The 22,333-nt window shown below is 52.8% G+C and overlaps 1 protein-coding gene across 1 annotated transcript in view; it reads left to right on the forward strand.

Annotated features, from left to right (window-relative positions):
- The window catches only part of LOC119957709 (RNA-binding protein Nova-1-like), a 162,354-nt gene that overhangs the window by 82,197 nt on the left and 57,824 nt on the right, over nt 1-22,333 (forward strand). Inside the window, exon 4 of the mRNA XM_038785788.1 lies at nt 19,838-20,134. Within this exon, the coding sequence (XP_038641716.1) occupies nt 19,838-20,134 (297 nt within the window). The remainder of the gene's footprint in view (nt 1-19,837; nt 20,135-22,333) is intronic.

Raw genomic sequence — 22,333 nt, forward strand, 5'->3', positions numbered from 1 at the left:
AGTTCGAGGTGGGGGCGGGAAGCGGCTTGATCCTCTTGCGCGACTTTCCAAAATGGCACCAGGAATGGCGAATTTGCCAATTCCATTGTGTCGTCTCCGAATGCGGACTCCTGGGCCCGGTTCTTGTTTGTGTGTGCGTGTCGCTGCCCAGATCCTGCGTACTCGTCACGCTCCCCTTCACGGTTGCCCAGTCGGCTGGTGACCTGCTGGTTTTAGGCCCCCCTTGAAGAATTGTCCGAGGAGGTGCCCGTTAACCCCAGCAGCAGTCACCACCCTCAGGTGAGAGGTTTCTTATTTCTGAAGAATGTTTCCCATACCCGTACGGTTGCTTGTGGATAGCCGAACCCTGACAGGTTTTTCTCGCAGCGCACCCCCCCCAGTGAGGAACAACCAAGTCATGATTTTGAAAATTAAATTGTCAAAGCGTGCAACTTGGCCGGTGCCGTTGCCAATGGCAACAACCAAAGTGGCTCTTACATATTACAGATTTACAGCACTTTACACTGTGGACCCTGAGGAATATATTGTAAATTTAATATTGTGGTCCGGGGAGGAGTAAGTGGGGGGGGGGGTGCTCAAGGATGAAGCCAGGGGCCCGGTCAAAGTTCAAGTCGAGGGGGGGTCAAAGATCAAACTGGGGAGGGGGCCAAAGATCATGGCACAGGACAGCAAAGCAGGGGTTTCCCAATCGGATTTGATATAATCCCACCCGTCAATCAGTATTTCAGATCATACCTGTCGAGGAAATCTGGGCCCAAGGATTAAAGGGAGGAGGCGCTATACGAAGTTAATCTTTCCCTGTCATCAAGGTTTAGCCGTTTCCTTGTTCATGCTGCCCGGATGTTGATCGCTCCTATATCGCTGTTCCTGGGCGATCAGTTCAACAGCAGCGTAATTAGTCGACAGTGATGGGAACAGCGGGTGGGAGAATGCTTTGTCTTAAGTAAACATTTATAATGCCTCGGTCTTCCCAGCTCCCGCACCCTTTCCTTTTATTAACAGTCCGGACACTCCCTTGTTGATCAGTGGCTGGAGTATAGAGCTCCCCTCCATTTCTTACAGATGGGTGGGGGGCCGGGAAGGGGGTGGGGGGCCGGGAAGGGGGGGGAGGGGGGCCGGGAAGGGGGGGGGGCAGGGCTGAGGGGCATGGACATGGGAACAGTGCACATGTGAGGGAGATATTAGCACACTTTGCATCAAAGGGCAATTGCAGGTGACTTGTGTAAAAGTCACTGTCTGGACTCGATCCCGAATGTGCGATTGGAGTGCAGCAGGCATTCCCATTCCACAGAATCCCTAGTGGAGCCAAATCCCCTCCCCCACTTACTCCCATTCCACAGCATCCCAATATATCAAACTCCTGGAATTCTATAGAATCCCAATATATCAAACCCCCTCCCATTCTATAGCATCCCAATATATCAAACCCCCTCCCATTCTATAGCATCCCAATATATCAAACCCCCTCCCATTCTATAGCATCCCAATATATCAAACCCTCTCCCATTCTATAGCATCCCAATATATCGAACCCCCTCCCACTCTATAGCATCCCAATATATCAAACCCCCTCCCATTCTATAGCATCCCAATATATCAACTCCCTACCATTCTATAGCATCCCAATATATCAAACTCCTGGAATTCTATAGCATCCCAATATATCAAACCACCTCCCATTCTATAGCATCCCAATATATCAAACCCTCTACCAATCTATAGCATCCCAATATATCAAACCCCCTCCCATTCTATAGCATCCCAATATATCAAACCCTCTCCCAATCTATAGCATCCCAATATATCAAACCCCCTCCCATTCTATAGCATCCCAATATATCAAACCCCTCCCATTCTATAGCATCCCAATATATCAAACCCTCTCCCATTCTATAGCATCCCAATATATCAAACCCCTCCCATTCTATAGCATCCCAATATATCAAACCCCCTCCCATTCTATAGCATCCCAATATATCAAACCCCCTCCCATTCTATAGCATCCCAATATATCGAACCCCCTCCCATTCTATAGCATCCCAATATATCAAACCCCCTCCCATTCTATAGCATCCCAATATATCAACTCCCTACCATTCTATAGCATCCCAATATATCAAACTCCTGGAATTCTATAGCATCCCAATATATCAAACCACCTCCCATTCTATAGCATCCCAATATATCAAACCCTCTACCAATCTATAGCATCCCAATATATCAAACCCCCTCCCATTCTATAGCATCCCAATATATCAAACCCCCTCCCATTCTATAGCATCCCAATATATCAAACCCCTCCCATTCTATAGCATCCCAATATATCAAACCCTCTCCCATTCTATAGCATCCCAATATATCAAACCCCCTCCCATTCTATAGCATCCCAATATATCAAACCACTCCCATTCTATAGCATCCCAATATATCAAACCACTCCCATTCTATAGCATCCCAATATATCAAACCCCCTCCCATTCTATAGCATCCCAATATATCAAACCCCCTCCCATTCTATAGCATCCCAATATATCAAACCCCCTCCCATTCTATAGCATCCCAATATATCAAACCCCCTCCCATTCTATAGCATCCCAATATATCAAACCCCTCCCATTCTATAGCATCCCAATATATCAAACCCTCTCCCATTCTATAGCATCCCAATATATCAAACCCCCTCCCATTCTATAGCATCCCAATATATCAAACCCCCTCCCATTCTATAGCATCCCAATATATCAAACCCCTCCCATTCTATAGCATCCCAATATATCAAACCCCCTCCCATTCTATAGCATCCCAATATATCAAACCCCCTCCCATTCTATAGCATCCCAATATATCAAACCCTCTCCCATTCTATAGCATCCCAATATATCAAACCCCCTCCCATTCTATAGCATCCCAATATATCAAACCACTCCCATTCTATAGCATCCCAATATATCAAACCACTCCCATTCTATAGCATCCCAATATATCAAACCCCCTCCCATTCTATAGCATCCCAATATATCAAACCACTCCCATTCTATAGCATCCCAATATATCAAACCCCCTCCCATTCTATAGCATCCCAATATATCAAACCCCCTCCCATTCTATAGCATCCCAATATATCAAACCCCCTCCCATTCTATAGCATCCCAATATATCAAACCACTCCCATTCTATAGCATCCCAATATATCAAACCACTCCCATTCTATAGCATCCCAATATATCAAACCCCCTCCCATTCTATAGCATCCCAATATATCAAACCCCCTCCCATTCTATAGCATCCCAATTTATCAAACCCTCTCCCATTCTATAGCATCCCAATATATCGAACCCCCTCCCATTCTATAGCATCCCAATATATCAAACCCCCTCCCATTCTATAGCATCCCAATATATCAAACCCCCTCCCATTCTATAGCATCCCAATATATCAAACCCCTCCCATTCTATAGCAGCCCAATATATCAAACCCTCTCCCATTCTATAGCATCCCAATATATTGAACCCCCTCCCATTCTATAGCATCCCAATATATCAAACCCCCTCCCATTCTATAGCATCCCAATATTTCAAACCCTTTGGCATTCTATAGCATCCCAATATATCAAACCCCTCCCATTCTATAGCATTCCAATATATCAAACCCTCTCCCATTCTATAGCATCCCAATATATCGAACCCCCTCCCATTCTATAGCATCCCAATATATCAAACCCCTCCCATTCTATAGCATCCCAATATATCAAACCCTCTCCCAATCCATAGTATCCCAACATATCAAACCCCCTCCCATTCTATAGCATCCCAATATATCAAACCCCCTCCCATTCTATAGCATCCCAATATATCAAACCCCCTCCCAGAAATGCACAGAACAATTTGTCAAATGAGAGCAGACTTTGGGTTGGACTGCCTCCCATAGTTGAATAGCCTACCCATGCCCTCGCTCTCTGAAGGCTGGTTGGCCATATGCTTGAAATCCATTAACCGTATCCCAAAGTATACCTGAGGCTGCAGAAGAAGGCTCGGTGGTGGTGGTGGTGTGGTGTGGTGGGGTGGGGGTGGAGGTTGGGGGGGGGGGGGTGGCGGGGTTTGGATATAAGTGGGGAGGAGGAATTTGGAACAAAATGTGAGGGGCCAGAAATCTGTTGTCGGGGAGGGAAAGGGTTAAAGAAATGATGGCAGGATTTTCATTTCTATAGCAGTGTATGTAACTGCAAAGCATTGCCAATGATGTACCTTTAACGTGCAGTCACTGTTGGAATACATGAAACACGCCAGCTAATTTGTACATGGTGAGATCCCACAACTAGAATCGTGATAGTGAGCAAAGAGTTTGCACGTTCTCCCCGTGTCTGCGGGGTTTCCTCCGAGTGCTCCTGTTTCCTCCCACGGTCCAAAGATCTGCAGGTTAGGTGGGTTGGCCAATGCGCGGAGCTACGGGGGGGGTGGGGCTGGTGAGTGGTCCTGGGTAGACTGCTCTTTCGGAGTGTGGGTGCAGACCCGATGGGCTGAATGGCCTCCTTCTGCACTGCAGGGATTTGAACCTCATTGTAGATGATGCTGGTTGAGGACCTGGTCAGGACACCACCTATACCTTCCCTGTCCTTCGATACAGGACCATGGGATTTTGTACACGCACCTGAGAGAACAGTTGTCAATGACTAATCCAAAGGATGGTATGTCTAACAATGTGGCACCATTTCCTCAATGCTGCCCACAGAGCGCCAGCCTACATTTGGGTGCTCAAGTCTCTGGACTTTAATCCCCAGCCTTCTAGGTCAGAGAAGTATAGTGTATTGAAAATTGCAATGTGCATTTTGTCCACCTGAGGTAATCATACACGCATGTACCAGCAGAGGGAGTCTGCCAGGAAATAAGGGGCGGAATTCTCCGACCCCCCCGCAGGGTTGGGGAATCGCCCGGGGCCTTCGTAAATCCCGCCCCCGCCGTGGCCGGAATTCTCCGCCACCCGGGAATTGGCGGGGGCGGGAATCGCGCCCCGCTGGTCGGCGGGCCCCCCCGCGCCGGTCGGCGGGCCCTCGCGGTGATTCTCCAGCCCGCGATGGACCAAAGTCCCGCCGTTGTCAGGCCTCTCCCGCTGACGTGGTTTAATCCACCTCTGGTGCCGGTGGGAGCAGGTGGTGCGAGCGGGCCCCGGGGGGGGGGGGGGGCGTGACCCCACGGTGGCCTGGCCCGCGATCGGGCCCCACCGATCGGCGGGCGGGCCAGTGCCATGGGGGCACTCTTTTTCTTCCGCCGCCGCCACGGCCTCCACCATGGCGGAGGCGGAAGAGACCCCCTCCACCGCGCATGCGCCGGTGGTGACGTCAGCGGCCGCTGACGCTCTGGCGCATGCGCAGACTCACGCCGACCGGCGAACGCCTTTCGGCCAGCCCCGACCCCGGTCGGCGTGGTGTCAAAGGCCATTGCCGCCAGTCGGCGGAGCGGGAGGTACTCCGGCCCGGGCCCTAGCCCCTAAAGGTGCAGAGAATTCCGCACCTTTGGGGAGGCCCGACGCCGGAGTGGTTGGTGCCACTCCGCTACGCTGGGAGCCCCCCCGCCCCGCCGGGTAGGGGAGAATCCCGGCCCAGGTATCCATGAATTGGCAGCTTACGCAACTCGAAATCTAAATGTCCCTGGCTGGATCTGTGACTATTTCTCTCACAAGAACCTCTCAAGTCGAGAGTGGGACCTACTGAGCCACGGCTAACTCCAGCTAAACCACTGGCTAAACTACTGGATAATGGGCCGGGGGAAAGGGGCTGCAGAGTCTCCCATTCAGGGGCAAAACCTTGGCTCATGGGCTTGTAACAAGGAGCCACCGTAAAGATAAACAGTCGCTATTCTTGCTTGGAGATTCGTTGAGCACTGTTAGACCTGGAGGATAATCTTTATGACACAGAAATGGAGGCCACACAAATGCAGAATCTATGACTAATCATGCTCGATTTTCCATCAGGGTTCTCGGATGTTTTTAATACCCACAATAAGCTTTCACAAACGAACAAAAGGGATAGAGCTTTGATTTTAAGATGGAAGAAAGGAAATACAGCAGCAGAAACCTTTTTAAGGTCAATGTGAGCCTGAGGTGGAATCATACTTTATGCCACTCGTTTGTGGCTTGATGCTTTCTGCCACTGCTTAAATCAGCCCAAATCATAAACTGTAACTGTCATTAGACCGAGTAAGGTCCCACTGAAGGGGCAACATGCAGATCGCTCTCTCTTCCCCCCCTCCACATCATCCCTGCTCCTGCTCCTCCCTTGGGCCTAGTGTCCAGACCAACAAAACCTCCTTGTCCATCACTGCGGGAACCATACCAGCTCATTTATTCCTTTCCTCTTTCTCTCCGTCAGGTGGGTCTTCATGATGCTCTTGAAGCTCCGACCCCAGTGATAGTCAGTGTGTGTGGGCCCCGTACCCCAGTGAGAGTCAGTGTGTGTGGGACCCGTACCCCAGTGAGAGTCAGTGTGTGTGGGACCCATACCCCAGTGAGAGTCAGTGTGTGTGGGACCCCGTACCCCAGTGAGAGTCAGTGTGTGTGGGACCCGTACCCCAGTGAGAGTCAGTGTGTGTAGGACCTGTACCCCAGTGAGAGTCAGTGTGTGTGGGCCCCGTACCCCAGTGAGAGTCAGTGTGTGTGGGACCCGTACCCCAGTGAGAGTCAGTGTGTGTGGGACCCGTACCCCAGTGAGAGTCAGTGTGTGTGTGGGACCCGTACCCCAGTGAGAGTCAGTGTGTGTGGAACCTGTACCCCAGTGAGTCAGTGTGTGTGGGACCCGTACCCCAGTGAGTCAGTGTGTGTGGGACCCGTACCCCAGTGAGAGTCAGTGTGTGTGGAACCCGTACCCCAGTGAGAGTCAGTGAGTGTGGGACCCATACCCCAGTGAGAGTCAGTGTGTGAGGGACCCGTACCCCAGTGAGAGTCAGTGTGTGTGGGACCCGTACCCCAGTGAGAGTCAGTGTGTGTGGAACCTGTACCCCAGTGAGAGTCAGTGTGTGTGGGACACGTACCCCAGTGAGAGTCAGTGTGTGTGGAACCCGTACCCCAGTGAGAGTCAGTGTGTGTGGAACGCGTACCCCAGTGAGAGTCAGTGTGTGTGGGACCCGTACTCCAGTGAGAGTCTGTGTGTGGGACCCGTATCCCAGTGAGTGTCAGTGTGTGTGGGACCCGTACCCCAGTGAGAGTCAGTGTGTGTGGGACCCGTACCCCAGTGAGAGTCAGTGTGTGTGGGACCCGTACCCCAGTGAGAGTCAGTGTGTGTGGGACCCGTACCCCAGTGAGAGTCAGTGTGTGTGGAACCCGTACCCCAGTGAGAGTCAGTGTGTGTGGGACCCGTACCCCAGTGAGAGTCAGTGTGTGGAACCTGTACCTCAGTGAGAGTCAGTGTGTGTGGGACCCGTACTCCAGTGAGAGTCAGTGTGTGTGGGACCCGTACCCCAGTGAGAGTCTGTGTGTGGGACCCGTATCCCAGTGAGAGTCAGTGTGTGTGGGACCCGTACCCCAGTGAGAGTCAGTGGGTGTGGGACCCGTACCCCAGCGAGAGTCAGTGTGTGTGGGACCCCTACCCCAGTGAGAGTCAGTGTGTGTGGGACCCGTAACCCAGTGAGAGTCAGTGAGTGTGGGACCCATACCCCAGTGAGAGTCAGTGTGTGAGGGACCCGTACCCCAGTGAGAGTCAGTGTGTGTGGGACCCGTACCCCAGTGAGAGTCAGTGTGTGTGGGACCCGTACCCCAGTGAGAGTCAGTGTGTGTGGGACCCGTACCCCAGTGAGAGTCAGTGTGTGTGGGACCCGTACCCCAGTGAGAGTCAGTGTGTGGGACCCGTATCCCAGTGAGAGTCAGTGGGTGGTGTCAGTGCCCCAGTGAGAATCAGTGTATGTGGGACCTGTACCCCAGTGAGAGTCAGTGTGTGTTAGACCCGTACCCCAGTGAGAGTCAGTGTGTGTGGGACCCGTACCCCAGTGAGAGTCAGTGTGTGTGGGACCCGTACCCCAGTGAGAGTCAGTGTGTGTGGGACCCGTACCCCAGTGAGAGTCAGTGTGTGTGGAACCCGTACCCCAGTGAGAGTCAGTGTGTGTGGGACCCGTACCCCAGTGAGAGTCAGTGTACGTGCAACCTGTCCCCCAGTGAGAGTCAGTGGGCGGGATTCTCCGACCCCCCCGTCAGGTTGGAGAATCGCTGGGGGGGGGGGGGGCAGCGTGAATCCCGCCCCTCCCCTCCGACGCCAGCTGCAGAATTCTCCGGTGCCAGTTTTTTGCCCAGGGCGGGCATCTCTCCCGATTACAATCGCTCCACCGTTGGCGGCCGTGCCTTCAGCTGCCGGGGCCCCAGGCTCTGGAATTCCCTTCCCTAAACCTCTCCGCCTCCCCAGCTCGCTCTCCTTCTTCCAGACCCAAATCCCACCTCTTTGACCAATCGCTGGGTCACTGACTCTCAATCACGTTGTGTGTCTCGGTGTCACACTTTGTTTTGTGACGCTCTGTGAAGGACCCCAGGACGTTCCGTTACATTGAAGGTGCCGCATAAAGATAAGGTATCTTTGCCGCTGCTTATCCCAATTGGCTTTGTGGGAGGAAACCGGAGCACCCGGAGAACGTGCAGACTCCACATAGACAGTGACCCAAGCCGGGAATCGAACCTGGGACCCTGGTGCTGTGAAGCAACAGTGCTATCCACTGTGCTACCGTGCTACTCTCTCTGCCTCAATCTTTCCTGGGTTTCCTCCGGGGGGGCCTGGTATTCTCCCAAAAGCCTAAAGTCCCGAAAGAAGTGCTGTTAGGGAATCGGCCATTCTGAATTCTCCCTCTGTGTACCCGAACAGGCGGCAGAATGTGGCGACTAGGGGCTTTTCACAGTAACTTCATTGAAGCCTACTCGTGACAATAAGCAATTTGCATTTAATTTCATTTATTTCCCCCCGTCTTTCTCTCTCCCCTCTCTCGAACTCTCCCCGTGTCTCTCTCTCTCCATTTTGCTCTCTCTATCCCTGTCGCGTTTGCTCTCCCTGTCTCTCTCTCTCTCTCTCCCACTTGTCCTCTCTCACTCGGTCCCTGTCTGTCTCTCTCTCCTCTTGCCTCCCTCTCTCTCTCCCTTTCTCTCTCACCCTCTCGCTTTCTCTCCGTGTCCCTCCCTACCTCACTCTCTCCATCTCTCTCACTCTCTCTTCCCTGCCTTTCTCTCTCTTCCCGTGTGTCTCTCTCCCCGTCTCTCTCTTTCTCGCTCCTCCCATCTCTCTCTCCCCTTGTCTTTCTCTCTCTCTCCCTCCCCCCCTCCCCGCATGTCTTTCCCTGTCCACCGCCCCCCCCCCCCCCCCCCCGCCCCGCTCAGCTGTTCAAAGTGCCTCTTGTCGGCTGAGAGTTTAAAATGCTCCTTAACTCAGTGGACTGTCTTTCTCCCCCCCCCCCCCCCCCTCCTCCTCCAGAGAGCTTTTAACAAACACTTTGAGATTGCATTACAAAACAATGATTCAGCTAAATATTCCCCAGATGCTTGTTCTGGGAAGCCTGGCAGGGTTCCATGACAGATGGTGTCCCAGAGGAAATGGATGGCGATGGAGGGGAGGTGTGAGATGGGGGGGGGGGGGGGGGGGAGATGGGGAAGAGAATGCTGACACGATCAGAAAGCGAGGGTTTGGGCTGCCGTTGTTTACCTGAGGGGGCGAAATCCCGGAAGTCTGAAGGGGCTGGTTTAGCTCACAAGGCTAAATCGCTGGCTTATAAAGCAGACCAAGCAGGCCAGCAGCACGGTTCGTACCAGCCTCCCCGGACAGGTGCCGGAATGTGGCGACTAGGGGCTTTTCACAGTAACTTAATTGAAGCCTACTCGTGACAATAAGCGATTTTCATTTCATTTCATTTTCAAGATCTCTTCAATTCCTGGTGAATCTGCAGCCAGAGGGAAGCGTGCCGCAATTGAAAATAATCTGAGAATTGTTCTGCTCCGAAATCTCTGAACATATCTGGATCTGGGATCGAATGTTCCCGTGAAGCGGGATGGCTCTTTACATTATCGGCGCTAGATAAATGCAGTGTCATTCCTTCACGGGATGTGGGCGCCGCTGGGCCGGGACAGCATTTGTTCCCCCATCCCTAATTCCCCTTAAACTGAGTGCCTCAATTCCGGCCTCGGGAGACTGTCTGTGCGGAGTCTGTACGCTCTCCCCGTGTCTGCGTGGGTTCCCTCCGGGTGCTCCGGTTTCTTCCCACAGTCCAAAGATGCGCAGGTTAGGGTGGACTGGCCGTGATAAATTGTTCCTTAGTGCCCAACGGTTAGTCACGGCTACGGATTTAAGTGGGAGATTGGGCCTATTTTTTTGAATGTTTGGTGCAGATTCGATGGGCCGAATGACGACCTCCTGCACTGTAGGGTTTCTATGATAAAGGGGCCAATCATTTTGGACCGAATTGAGAAATTCCTTCACTCTTATTAGAGTCTTGTAAATCTTTGGCTTTCTCAACCCCAGAGCATTGTGGGTTCTCCGTCAATGAATATATTTAATGGGCGGGATTCTCCCAACCCGCGGCGGAGTGGCGTGAACGGGCGGCTGCCAGGAGTAATTCTGGCCCCTTCAGGGGGCGAGCACGGCGCTGGAGCGGTCCACGCCGCTCCAGCTACGGATCCCGGCGCGAACTGTGCGCCGCGGGGATCCGCGCATGCGCAGTGCCCTCCTTCAACGGGCCGGCCCCGACACAACATGGCGCAGGGCTACAGGGGCCGGCGTGTAGGAAAGGAGGACCCCAGCCAGAGAGGCCGGCCCGCCGAACGGTGGGCCCCGATCGCGGGCCAGGCCACATCAGAACCCCCCCCCCCCCCCACCCCCACCCCAGGGTCGGACCCCCCCTCTCCCCCCACAGGCTGCCACCCGACCCTTCAACGCCAAGCTCCCGCCGGTTCGGAGCGGGTTAGAACGGCGGCAGCGGGACTCCGTTTTTTTCCTACGGCCACTCGGCCCATCGGGGCCGGAGAATTGGCGGGCCGGCCGCGCGGGGCAGTCCGTGATCGGCGCCGCGCCAATCACGCCGGCACCAATGGCGCCGATTCTCCCAATCGCGTGCCTCCATCGGGGCGGCGTGGGCCCAGGGCTGGGAGAATCCCGCCCAAGATCTTTGCTCTCTCACCATTATGCCGTTAATTTATTCGTAAAGAACTAATTGTTCGGAGAATGGGCATGAGAAAAATATCAGCCATGATTGAATGGCGGTGCAGGCTCGATGGGCCGAGTGGCCTAATTCTGCTCCTGCATCTTATGGTCTTCTTGTCTTATTACGACCCCATACCTGGGGCCAGGACACTAGACCAAAACCCCAATATTTTAGTTAATTTGCAAGACTGAGTGGAAAGAATGGTTCACTCCAGGAGTGAGTGCATGAAGAAATAGGGCTTTGGTATTTTGATACCAAATTTTATTATGAATACAATATTAAACTCTTTAACTTTACACCTGGAAATAACAGCTCATAATTACCTCTTAAACATTCCTACCCAATTCCCCATTAAACAACAGGAAAGGAAACATACAGCTCTCAATCTATCTTAAATAGCATGGCTGTGGGCGGCATGTGGCGCAGTGGTTAGCACTGGGACTGTGGCGCTGAGGTCCCAGGTTCGAATCCCGGCCCTGGTCACTGTCCGTGTGGAGTTTGCACGTTCTCCCCATGTCCGCGTGGGTTTCACCCCCACAACCCACAGATGTGCTGGTAAGGTGGCTTGGCCACGCTAAATTGCCCCTTAATTGGAAAAAAAATAATAATTGGCTACTCTAAATTTCTTAGAAAAAAAAATTAGCATGGCCTAGAGTAATTCTCGCTTTACCAAATAGATTTGGCGGAGGTTGGAAATCCTTCAGACTCTGGCTGAATATCTTCAAATAGGCTTGAACTGGGTTGTTTTACATAGAACATAGACTATACAGTGCAGAAGGAGGCCATTCGCCCATCGAGTCTGCACCGACCCACTTAAGCCTCACTTCCACCCTATCCCGGTAACCCAACAACCCCTCCTAACCTTTTTGGACACTAAGGGCAATTTAGCATGGCCAATCCACCTAACCTACACGTCTTTGGACTGTGGGAGGAAACCGGAGCACCCGGAGGAAACCCACGCAGACACGGGGAGAACATGCAGACTCCGCACAGACAGTGACCCAAGTCGGCAATTGAACCTGGGACCCTGGCGCTGTGAAGCTAGAGTGCTATTCACTTGTGCTCTTAGCCTCTTATCTTCAGACAAGACTGTTCCACTTCAAAATATTATTACTCTTTTTAAAACTACCCTACTGGGAAAGAGAACTGCCTTCACTTGTGGACTCTGCGGTAACCAGGTCAGATCTCTTCAAAAGCTTACTCCAAAAAAAAATCTCCCTCTCTTTCGCTCCACTCAGCTCTGACAACATCTCCCCAAGCTGAATAACTGAATTAACTTTCCGGGGACTGAAAGCACGTTCCCCCCCACCCCCCCCCCCCCCCCACCCTCCAGGGAATGTCCCCAGTCAAACCACAGTGCATTAGCCCAGACTGAACCCCCCCCCCCCCCAGGGAATGTCCCCAGTCAAACCACAGTGCATTAGCCCAGACTGAACCCCCCCCCCCAGGGAATGTCCCCAGTCAAACCACAGTGCATTAGCCCAGACTGAAACCCCCCCCCCAGGGAATGTCCCCAGTCAAACCACAGTGCATTAGCCCAGACTGAAAAACACATACCTCTGGTCAATTCCGCAATCTGGCTGCTAAAAGCTCCCCAAGCCCTGCAAAACAGAATTATATCTTTGGGGAAAAAAAATGACCACTGCAGTCAAACGCACTCTAACCCTGGCAGCACGGTGGTGCAGTGGGTTAGCCCTGCAGCCTCACGGCTCCAGATTCGATCCTGGCTCTGGGTCACTGTCCGTGCGGAGTTTGCACATTCTTCCCGTGTTTGCGTGGGTTTTGCCCCCACAAACCACAAGATGTGCCGGGTAGGGGGATTGGCCACGCTAAATTGCCCCTTAATTGGAAAAAATTAATTGGGTACTCTAAATTTAAAAAAAAACGCACTCTAACCCCAGACTTTTAATCCTTAAATTGCCCAATACTTAAAATCCAATATTCCTAAAACCTTCCCGTTGTCACATGCCAGAATGACACTGAGTAGCAACGTGCCAACTTACCTGCCCACCGGCCTCCCCCATACATTCTCCCCCAATACTCCTCCCCAATACACTCTCCCCAATACTCCTCGCCCCCCCCCCCCCTCCCCCCACCCTCCAGCAAATGTGAAATTAATTCTATCTCATTGGAACCCAAGGCTTAAGACAGTAAGAAATAGGAACAGGAGTTAGGCCGTTCGGCCCCTCGATACTGCTCTGCCACTCAATAGGATCATGGCTGATCCGACATTCCTCACGTCCATTTCCCTGCCGTTCTCCCTAACCCGTGACTCCCTCACTATCTCAATCTTAAATATACACGAGGCTCTGCCGCCACAGCTTTCTGTGACAAGGAGTTCCAAAGATTCTCAACCCTCTGAGAGAAGAAATTCCTCCTTGTTTCAGCCTTGAATTGCCCCCCCCCCCCCCTTGATTCTGAGACTCTGCCCTCTGGTCCTAGACTCCCCCACGAGGGGAAACATCCTCTCAGCATTTACCCGGTCAAACCCTGTATGAATCCGACATGTTTCAATTAGATCATGAATGAAATGAAATGAAAATTGCTTATTGTCACGAGTAGGCTTCAAATGAAGTTACTGTGAAAAGCCCCTAGTCGCCACATTCCGGCGCCTGTTCGGGGAGGCTGTTATGGGAATTGAACCGTGCTGCCGGCTTGCCTTGGTCTGCTTTCAAAGCCAGCGATTTAGCCCAGTGAGCTAAACAGCCCCTAAACAGATCATCTCCCATCCTTCTAAATTCCTATGAGTAGAGTCCCAACCTATTTCACCGTTGCTCATAAGCCAATCCCTCCATTTTGGGCTCATCGCAGTGAACCTTCTCTGAATCTCCTCCAACGAAATAATGGGCGGGATTCTCCATCCCCGTGCCCCCCCCCCCCCCCCCCCCCCCCCAGCCACATTTACCGGCGCACCCCCATCAGCAGCGGGATTCTCCCTTCCTGCAGCCGGCCAATGGGACTTCCCATTGTGGGCTACCCCACGCCGTTGGGAAACACCAGGGCCGTGAAATAAGCGGCAAGAACCGAGTTGAGGAGGAACTACTTCTCGTAGAAGTTTGGCGAATCTGTGGAACTCCCTGCCCCATTGTGCGGTGGAATCATTTCAAGAAGGAGATAGATATGTTTTTGATTTTAAAAACGGGTTAATGGGATATGGGGGGGGGGGGGGGGGGGGGGGCGGACCTCCGGTGATGGCGGGAGGGAGCCAGCCGCACACTGGGGGGCTTCCGTTCGGGAACGGAATTTTCGGGGTCTAAGCGCCCGGTCCCAGGGGCAACGGAGGCTGCAAAAGCAGTAAGAAGGCGCAGTGAGGTGAGATGCCCAAGTTGGGGGGAAAAAAACGGCCGTGAAAAAAGTGGGTAATGAAAGTTCGCCGGGGAGTGGAAAGGTCAGCGTGGGGACTGTAAGGAAAGTGGAGGCTGGGGCACCAGGGGAGGCCGCATTGCACACATCAGAAGGAATGACCAAGGGATGGCCATGGAACTTGAAAAACAGTTCACAAAACACATGGAAGCGATGAAGGAGGAGATGGGGGCGGTATTGAAAGTGGTGGTGGGGAGGCGATTGCCCCAGTGAGGGCGGCGGTATCAAGCGCAGTGGCAGAGGTGCGGGAGCAAGGTGAGATACTGAAGGAAGTGGAAGAGACATTCTCTCAGCAGAGTGATCAACTCACCTCGATGGGGAAGGAGCTACGGAGGGTGATAGAGACCAACAAGGGTCTGCGAGCCAAAATGGAAGACCTGGAAAACAGATCCAGGCGACAGAATCTGAGGATCGTGGGTCTGCCCGAAGGGGTGGATACCCGAGGCCGACGGAGTATTTTGCCACGATGTTGGCGGAGCTATTGGGGGAGGGGGGGCGATCCCTCCCGATATGAGCTGGATCGGGCTCATCGGTCATGGAGGCCTGTACCAAAGGCGAGTGAGCCGCCAAGGGTAGTGACTCTGTGCTTCCGTAGGTACAGTGTGAAGGAGAAGGTCCTGTGCTGGGCCAAGCAGAAGCGGGTGGTGCAGTGGGCTGGAGCTGGTATACGCGTGTACCAGGACTTTACGGTGGAGCTGGCGAGGAGGCGGGCTGCCTTCAGCCGGGTGAAGAAGGCACTGTACATCAGCAGGATGCAGTGCGGCATAGTGTGTCCAGCTAAGTTGAGGGTGACCTACAAATCCAAGGACTTTTACTTTGGGACAGCGGAAGCAGCGGAGGAGTTTGCGAAGGCAGAAGGACTGTGGCAGAATTGAGAAATGGTCATGTACCGATGTAGCTGTATTTTTGTAACTGTATTTTTTCACTGCGTGTTGGTGTATGTGCTAAATGAGTCGACGCTGTATATAAGAGAGTTGAGACTTTCATTTGCAACGAGGGTTCTTTGGGGCTTGGGTGTATATGCGGGGTTTGTGTGCTAAAGGGGATTTCTTGGTTTTCCTGGGACCGGGCGAGGGGGAAGGAGACCTGGGCGGGGGCCTCCACGCTGGCCGGTTTAAGCCGGCCAGTGAACGGGGGTGAGGTGAGGGGAGGGGCTGCGGCCATCTGGGCCTGGCAGAACAGGGTCCGATGAGTCTAGCCGGGGTGGAAAGTTGGGAGAAGGAACCGAGGTTGGGGGAGGTGTTTACAAGAGGAAGTGGAGGGGGGGAGTCTGGGAGGGGGGGGAGGGGGGTGTCTATAATTCATGGGTGTCATTCACGGTACTCTTTCGGGGATTGGGGAGGGGTCGGGGGGGGGGTGGACTCTATATGTCAATGATGACCAGAGGCGATTCCTGATTCCTTTTTTTTTATTTTTCCCACCTTGGGAGGGTTTGTTTTATTTGATGCTTATATTGTCAGATGGGCCGCTGCTTGGAGCGGTGGGAAGATGGGATCGTTGTTGTTGATAAGGGGATTGACATTGTATTTGTTATCGTTTACTGTTTGTTGGTGGGGTGTAAACTCTGAAGAAAATGTGAAAATGGAGAATAGAAATATTTTTTAAAAAGGGGTTTGGGGACCAGGTGGATTTGAGACCAGGAAGAGATCAGCCATGATCTGAACGAATGGTGGAGCCGGCCTCGAAGGGCTCCTAATTCCTATGTTCCCATAGCATAGTGGTTAGCACAATTGCTTCACAGCTCAAGGGTCCCAGGTTCGATTCCCGGCTTTGGTCACTGTCTGTGTGGAGTCTGCACGTTCTCCCCGCGTCTGCGTGGGTTTCCTCCGGGTGCTCCGGTTTCCTCCCACAGCCCAAAGATGTGCAGGTTAGGTGGATTGGCCAGGCTAAATTGCCCTTAGTGACCAAAATTGCCCTTAGTGTTGGGTGGGCTTACTGGGTTATGGGGATAGGGTGGAGGTGGGGGCTTGAGTAAGGTGTTCTTTCAAAGAGCCGGTGCAGACTCGATGGGCCGAATGACCTCCTTCTGCACTGTAAATTCTACGATTCCGTTAACCTTCCTGATTACCTGCTGCCCCTGTGTGCTCCCTTTCGGTGTTTCGTGCACAAGTCCCCCACGTCCCTTTATGTTGAAGCTTTCTGCAGTTTTTCTCCACTTAAATAATACTGTTTTCCCGTCCAACATGAACAACGTCACATTTTCCCACGTTATATTCCATTGGCCAACTTTTGCCCACTCACGTAACCGACCCATATCTCTGTGCAAACTGTTTTTGAATCCCTCGCGTCTTTCCACCTATTTTTGTGTCGGCTGCAGATTTGGCTCCAATACATTCGCTGCCTTCCTCCATGTCATTAATATATATTGTAAATAGTGCCCGTCCCAGCACTGATCCCTGTGGAACTCCACTCTTTATAGGTCGCCACCCTGAAAAAGGACATTCAATGTTTCCTGCCCAAAAGCCAATTCTTTCTCCGTCCCATACACTATCCCAAACACCATGGGCTCTTATCTTATGATTTAGCGTTTTGCAAGGTACCTTGTCAAATGCCTTCTGGATGTCCAAATACATCACATCAACTGGTCCTCCTCTATCCACTGGTTGAAACCTCCTCGAAAAACTATAATATATTACTCAGACACTAATAATAATAATCTTTATTGTCACGAGTAGGTTTACATTAACACTGCAATGATGTTACTGTGAAAATCCCCTAGTCGCCACATTCCGGCGCCTGTTCGGGTACACAGAGGGAGAATTCCGAATGTCCGATTCACCCAACAAGCACGTCTTTTGGGACTTGTGGGAGGAAACCGGAGCACCCGGAGGAAACCCACGCCGACATGGGGAGAACGTGCAGACTCCGCTCAGACAGTGACCCAAGCCGGGAATTGAACCCGGGACCCTGGAGCTGTGAAGCAACAGTGCTAACCACTGTGCTGCCCCCTTGATGATATCCTTTTATGAAGCCAGGCTGACTCTGCTTGATTAGATCAACACAGAGGGGGCAATTCTCCCAAATAGAGCCCAAGTGTTCGCGCAGTCGTGAACGCCGTCGCGTTTCACGACGGCGCGAACCGGGCACGGTTACGACCGAATCTGTCCCCCACAAGGGGCCAGCACGGTGTTGGAGGCGGTTCGCGCCGCTCCAGCCTCCCTTCCCGGCGCCAAATGGCCGCCGCGCCAACCTGCGCATGCGCGGGGGACTTCTTTAGCTCGCCGGCCCCGACTCAACATGCAGTCAGTGTTCAGGGGCCGGCCGCGCCAGGAAGTCGGCCGGGGGGGGGGGGGGGGGGGGGGGGGGGGGGTGAGAGGCCGGCCCTCCAGACTCCAGACCCACAGCGATGAGGTTGTCTCTTAAATGGCCCAACAAGCAGCTTAGTCGAATTCAGCCGCGAACAAGGACCAGGGACAGCTCAGCCATTCAGCTCACCACCACCTTCTGAAGGGCAGCTCGTGTTGGCCCAGTAAACGCGGGCCGAACCAGCGACGCCCCCCACCCCGTTACTGAATTTTCTAAGGAGCTGCTTTGGGTGGGATAACTTGTTTGGTTCATTAATCGGAACCCAAACGTCAACCTTGATCAATGCAAAACTCTGCCCTAGTTTATCCCTGTCCCACTGGTTTGTGGGTCAGTATCTTGGACAGATTTAGGATACCAGGCCACAGGAATTGAGATCATTTGAAATTAAAAACAGAACAAAGCTGGAAAAAAGTCTGCCGCAGCGCCTGTGGAGAGAGAAGGCAGAGATAATGGGGGCGATTCTCTGATATGGCGGCCATGTTTTCGCACCGTTGTGAACAGGGCCAGGGCACGACCTATTCTGGCCCCCACAGGGGGCCAGCACAGCGATGGGGCAGTTCACGCCGCTCCAGCCTCCACACGCGGCGCCCATTTGGCACCGCACCAACCCGCGCATGCGCAGTTGGGCCATGCCATCCTGCACATGCGCGGGGAACTTCTTACGCGGGTCGGCCCCGATCCAACATGGGGCCGGAAAGTAGGCCCGGGGGGGAAATGAAAATGATAATCGCTTATTGTCGTGCTGCTGGCCTGCTTGGTCTGCTTTAAAAGCCAGTGATTTAGCCTGGTGAGCTAAACCAGCCTCCGGGAGAGGCCGGACCGCCGATCGGTAGGCCCCGATCGCATGCCAGACCCCAGGCGCGGGATTCGGAGAATCGCCCCCAATGTTCCGAGTCAGTATAACTCTTCAGAGCTGAAGAGACGGAGAAATGTGATGGGTTATATACTCCATAGAATCCCTGCAGTGCAGAAGGAGGCCATTCGGCCCATCGAGTCTGCACCGGCCCTCTGAAAGAGCACCCCTACCTAGCGCCACTCTCCCGCTCCATCCCTGTAATCCCACCTAACCTGCATATCTTTGGACGCTGAAGGGGCAATTTAGCATGGCCGATCCACCTAACCTGCGCATAATAATAATCTTTATTGTCACAAGTAGGCTTACATTAGCACTGCGATGAAGTTACTGTGAAAAGCCCCTAGTCGCCACACTCCAGCGCATATGGGCAGCAGGGTAGCATGGTGGTTAGCATAAATGCTTCACAGCTCCAGGGTCCCAGGTTCGATTCCCGGCTGGGTCACTGTCTGTGTGGAGTCTGCACGTCCTCCCCGTGTGTGCGTGGGTTTCCTCCGGGTGCTCCGGTTTCCTCCCACAGCCCAAAGATGTGCGGGTTAGGTGGATTGGCCATGCTAAATTACCCGTAGTGTCCTAAAAAGTGAGGTTAAGGGGGGGGTTGTTGGGTTACGGGTATGGGGTGGATGGGTGGGTTTGAGTAGGGTGATCATTGCTCGGCACAACATCGAGGGCCGAAGGGCCTGTTCTGTGCTGTACTGTTCTATGTTCTATGTTCTATGTTCGGGTTCACAGAGGGAGAATTCAGAATGTCCAATTCACCTAACAGTACGTCTTTCGGGACACGTGGGAGGAAACAGGAGCACCCGGAGGAAACCCACGCAGACACGGGGAGAGCGTGCAGAGTCTGCACCGATAGTGACCCAAGCCGGGAATCGAACCTGGGACCCTGGAGCTGTGAAGCAACAGTGCTAACCATTGTGGCACCGTGCCGCCGTGCATCTTTGGATGTGTTGAAGAGAGGAGGTTGGAGCAAATTAGAAGTTTCGGATAGGTGGGAGCTCAGGGGAGATTTGTCAAAGGAAGTGTTAATGGTGGTGTTAAAGACTAAGGCAGGTGTTAATAGCGGCATAAAGGTCAGATAGCAGAATGTGATAATAGCAGAAGTAAAATCATTGCCCTGTGGAAATAAAACTTAATGTTGACTTTGAATTGTTTTTTTTAGCTCCATGGACTGGGGTCAGGTCAGGTCGAAGTGGATAAAGAATCTGACCTGATGCTAATTCTTTCTGAACATGTTTACGTCTCGGACGCGAGTTTTGAATTTTGCACTTCTTTTTGGTTTCCTTGGCCAGGCACCACAGAACGGGTATGTCTGATCCAGGGGACGGTGGAGGCGCTGAACGCAGTCCACGATTTCATAGCGGAGAAGGTCCGGGAAATGCCGCAGAACGTGGGCAAGACTGAGCCAGTCAACATCCTCCAGCCTCAGACCAACGTGAACCCAGACCGCGTCAAACAAGTTAGTTTTCCACTTCTGTTTTTGTTCAGACTGGGATCTGGGGTCAGAATGGCACCTTGGCTAAATAGACCAGTGACATCAAAAGGGTTTGTGTGACTGTGTGTTCGTGTGTGTGCGTGTGTGTGTGTGTGTGCACATGGGTTTCTGTATGTGTGTGTCCCCGTGTGTTTCTGTGTGTGTCTTTGTGTGTGATTATGTACGCATGTGTGTGCAGGTATGTGTGTGCACGCATGTTTGTATGTGCATGTGTGCGTGCATCTATGTGTGCCTTTGTGTGTGTTTACATGTCTGTGTGTCCACGTGTCTCTGTGTGTGCGTGTCTGTGCATGTGTCTACATGTCTGTGTGTACGGTGTCTTTATGCGTCTTGTGTGTGTGTGTGTGTTTGTGTACATTTGTGTGTGTACATTGTGTACATTTGTGTGTGTGTACATTTGTTTGTGTGTGTGTGTACACGCGCGTGCCCAAAGTGTGGCGAGGCAGACTTGGGGGCGGGGGGGTGGGGGAGGGGAGGGAGAGGGGTGATGGTGGGGGGGGGGGGGGGGGGGGGGGGGGTGAGGGTGTAAAGTCTCAGGAGGTAGGTGGGTGGGGGGGTGAGGGTGTAAAGTCTCGGGCGATCCTCTCCTGTGACTGGAGGTGACGCAGGTGACTGGGGCAGGGTAGAGGGAGTTGAACCCAGCATTTAATCCGCGGTGTACCTCAAACAGTCTGGAAGGTGTCCTGAATCGTGCCCGGGAACGCTAGCAACAGGGAAAATATCCCACTCGCTGAGAATTGGTTCTCATTTTGGAATGCAGGTCGATCAGGGATCTTCCCTGTTCAGCCAGTGCGGCAGCTATTTGACTGACCTGAGGGGCCGGCCTCTTTCTGGGGTGGGCACAGTAAGAGGTCTGACAACACCAGGTTAAAGTCCAACATGTTTGTTTCAAACATTAGCTTTCGGAGCACTGCTCCTTCCTCAGATGAATCATCCCATTTTTGGGATGGGATTACTGTCAGTTTTATTTGCTCTTGGGGTGTGGATGTCACTGGCAAAGCCAGCATTTATTGCCCATCCATAACTGCCCCTTGAGCAATAGAATGGTTGGCTGCGCATTTCAGAGGGGCAGCTAAGAGTGAACCCATCGCTGTGGGGTCTGGAGTCACATGTAGGCCAGACCGGGTAAGGACGGCAGCACGGTAGCATTGTGGATAGCACAATTGCTTCACAGCTCCAGGGTCCCAGGTTCGATTCCGGCTTGGGTCACTGTCTGTGCGGAGTCTGCACATCCTCCCCGTGTCTGCGTGGGTTTCCTCCGGGTGCTCCGGTTTCCTCCCACAGTCCAAAGATGTGCAGGTTAGCTGGATTGGCCATGCTAAATTGCCCTTAGTGTCCAAAATTGCCCTTAGTGTTGGGTGGGGTTACTGGGTTATGGGGATAGGGTGGAGTTGTTGACCTTGGGTAGGGTGCTCTTTCCAAGAGCCGGTGCAGACTCGATGGGCTGAATGGCCTCCTTCTGCACTGTAAATTCTATGAAAATTCTATGAAATTTCCCTCCCTAAAGGGGAAGTCAGTGAACCAGATGGGTTTTCCTCCAATCTGATAGGTCTTAGATCACTGTTGACCAGACTAACCTTCCACTGAATTTAAATCCCCTCCGCTTGGATCCACAGAGTATTATCCATGCATCCGGAATGACTAGTCCACTGCCATAGCCCCAATTGCATTGCTTCAAAATTCATCTTTTGGCTGAAGAAATTAAGGTCTTGCCCTGTCAATGTTTGATTGGCTGTTTTTCAGTCTGTAGGAGAAAGATGATTGGGTGGGGGGGGGGGGGGTGGGGTCAGGAGGGCTACATGTGAGGGGCGGCACGGTGGCGCAGTGGGTTAGCACTGCTGCCTCACGGCGCCGAGGTCCCAGGTTCAATCCCGGCTCTGGGGCACTGTCCGTGTGGAGTTTGCACATTCTCCCCGTGCCTGCGTGGGTTTCACCCCCACAACCCAAAGATGTGCAGGGTAGGGGGGATTGGCCACGCTAAATTGCCCCTTAATTGGAAAAAATGAATTGGGTACTCTGAAATTTAAAAAAAAAAGGAATGCCACAGTTGGGAGTACTTGGAAAGTGAGACAAGTCTTTGTATCAACACATTGAAGATGCCAGGAACATAGGGACAGCCAGAGGCCATTCAGCCCCTCGAGCCTGCTCAGCCATTCAATTGGA

The sequence above is a fragment of the Scyliorhinus canicula genome, chromosome 27 (assembly GCF_902713615.1).
Source record: "Scyliorhinus canicula chromosome 27, sScyCan1.1, whole genome shotgun sequence".
NCBI lineage: Eukaryota > Metazoa > Chordata > Chondrichthyes > Carcharhiniformes > Scyliorhinidae > Scyliorhinus > Scyliorhinus canicula.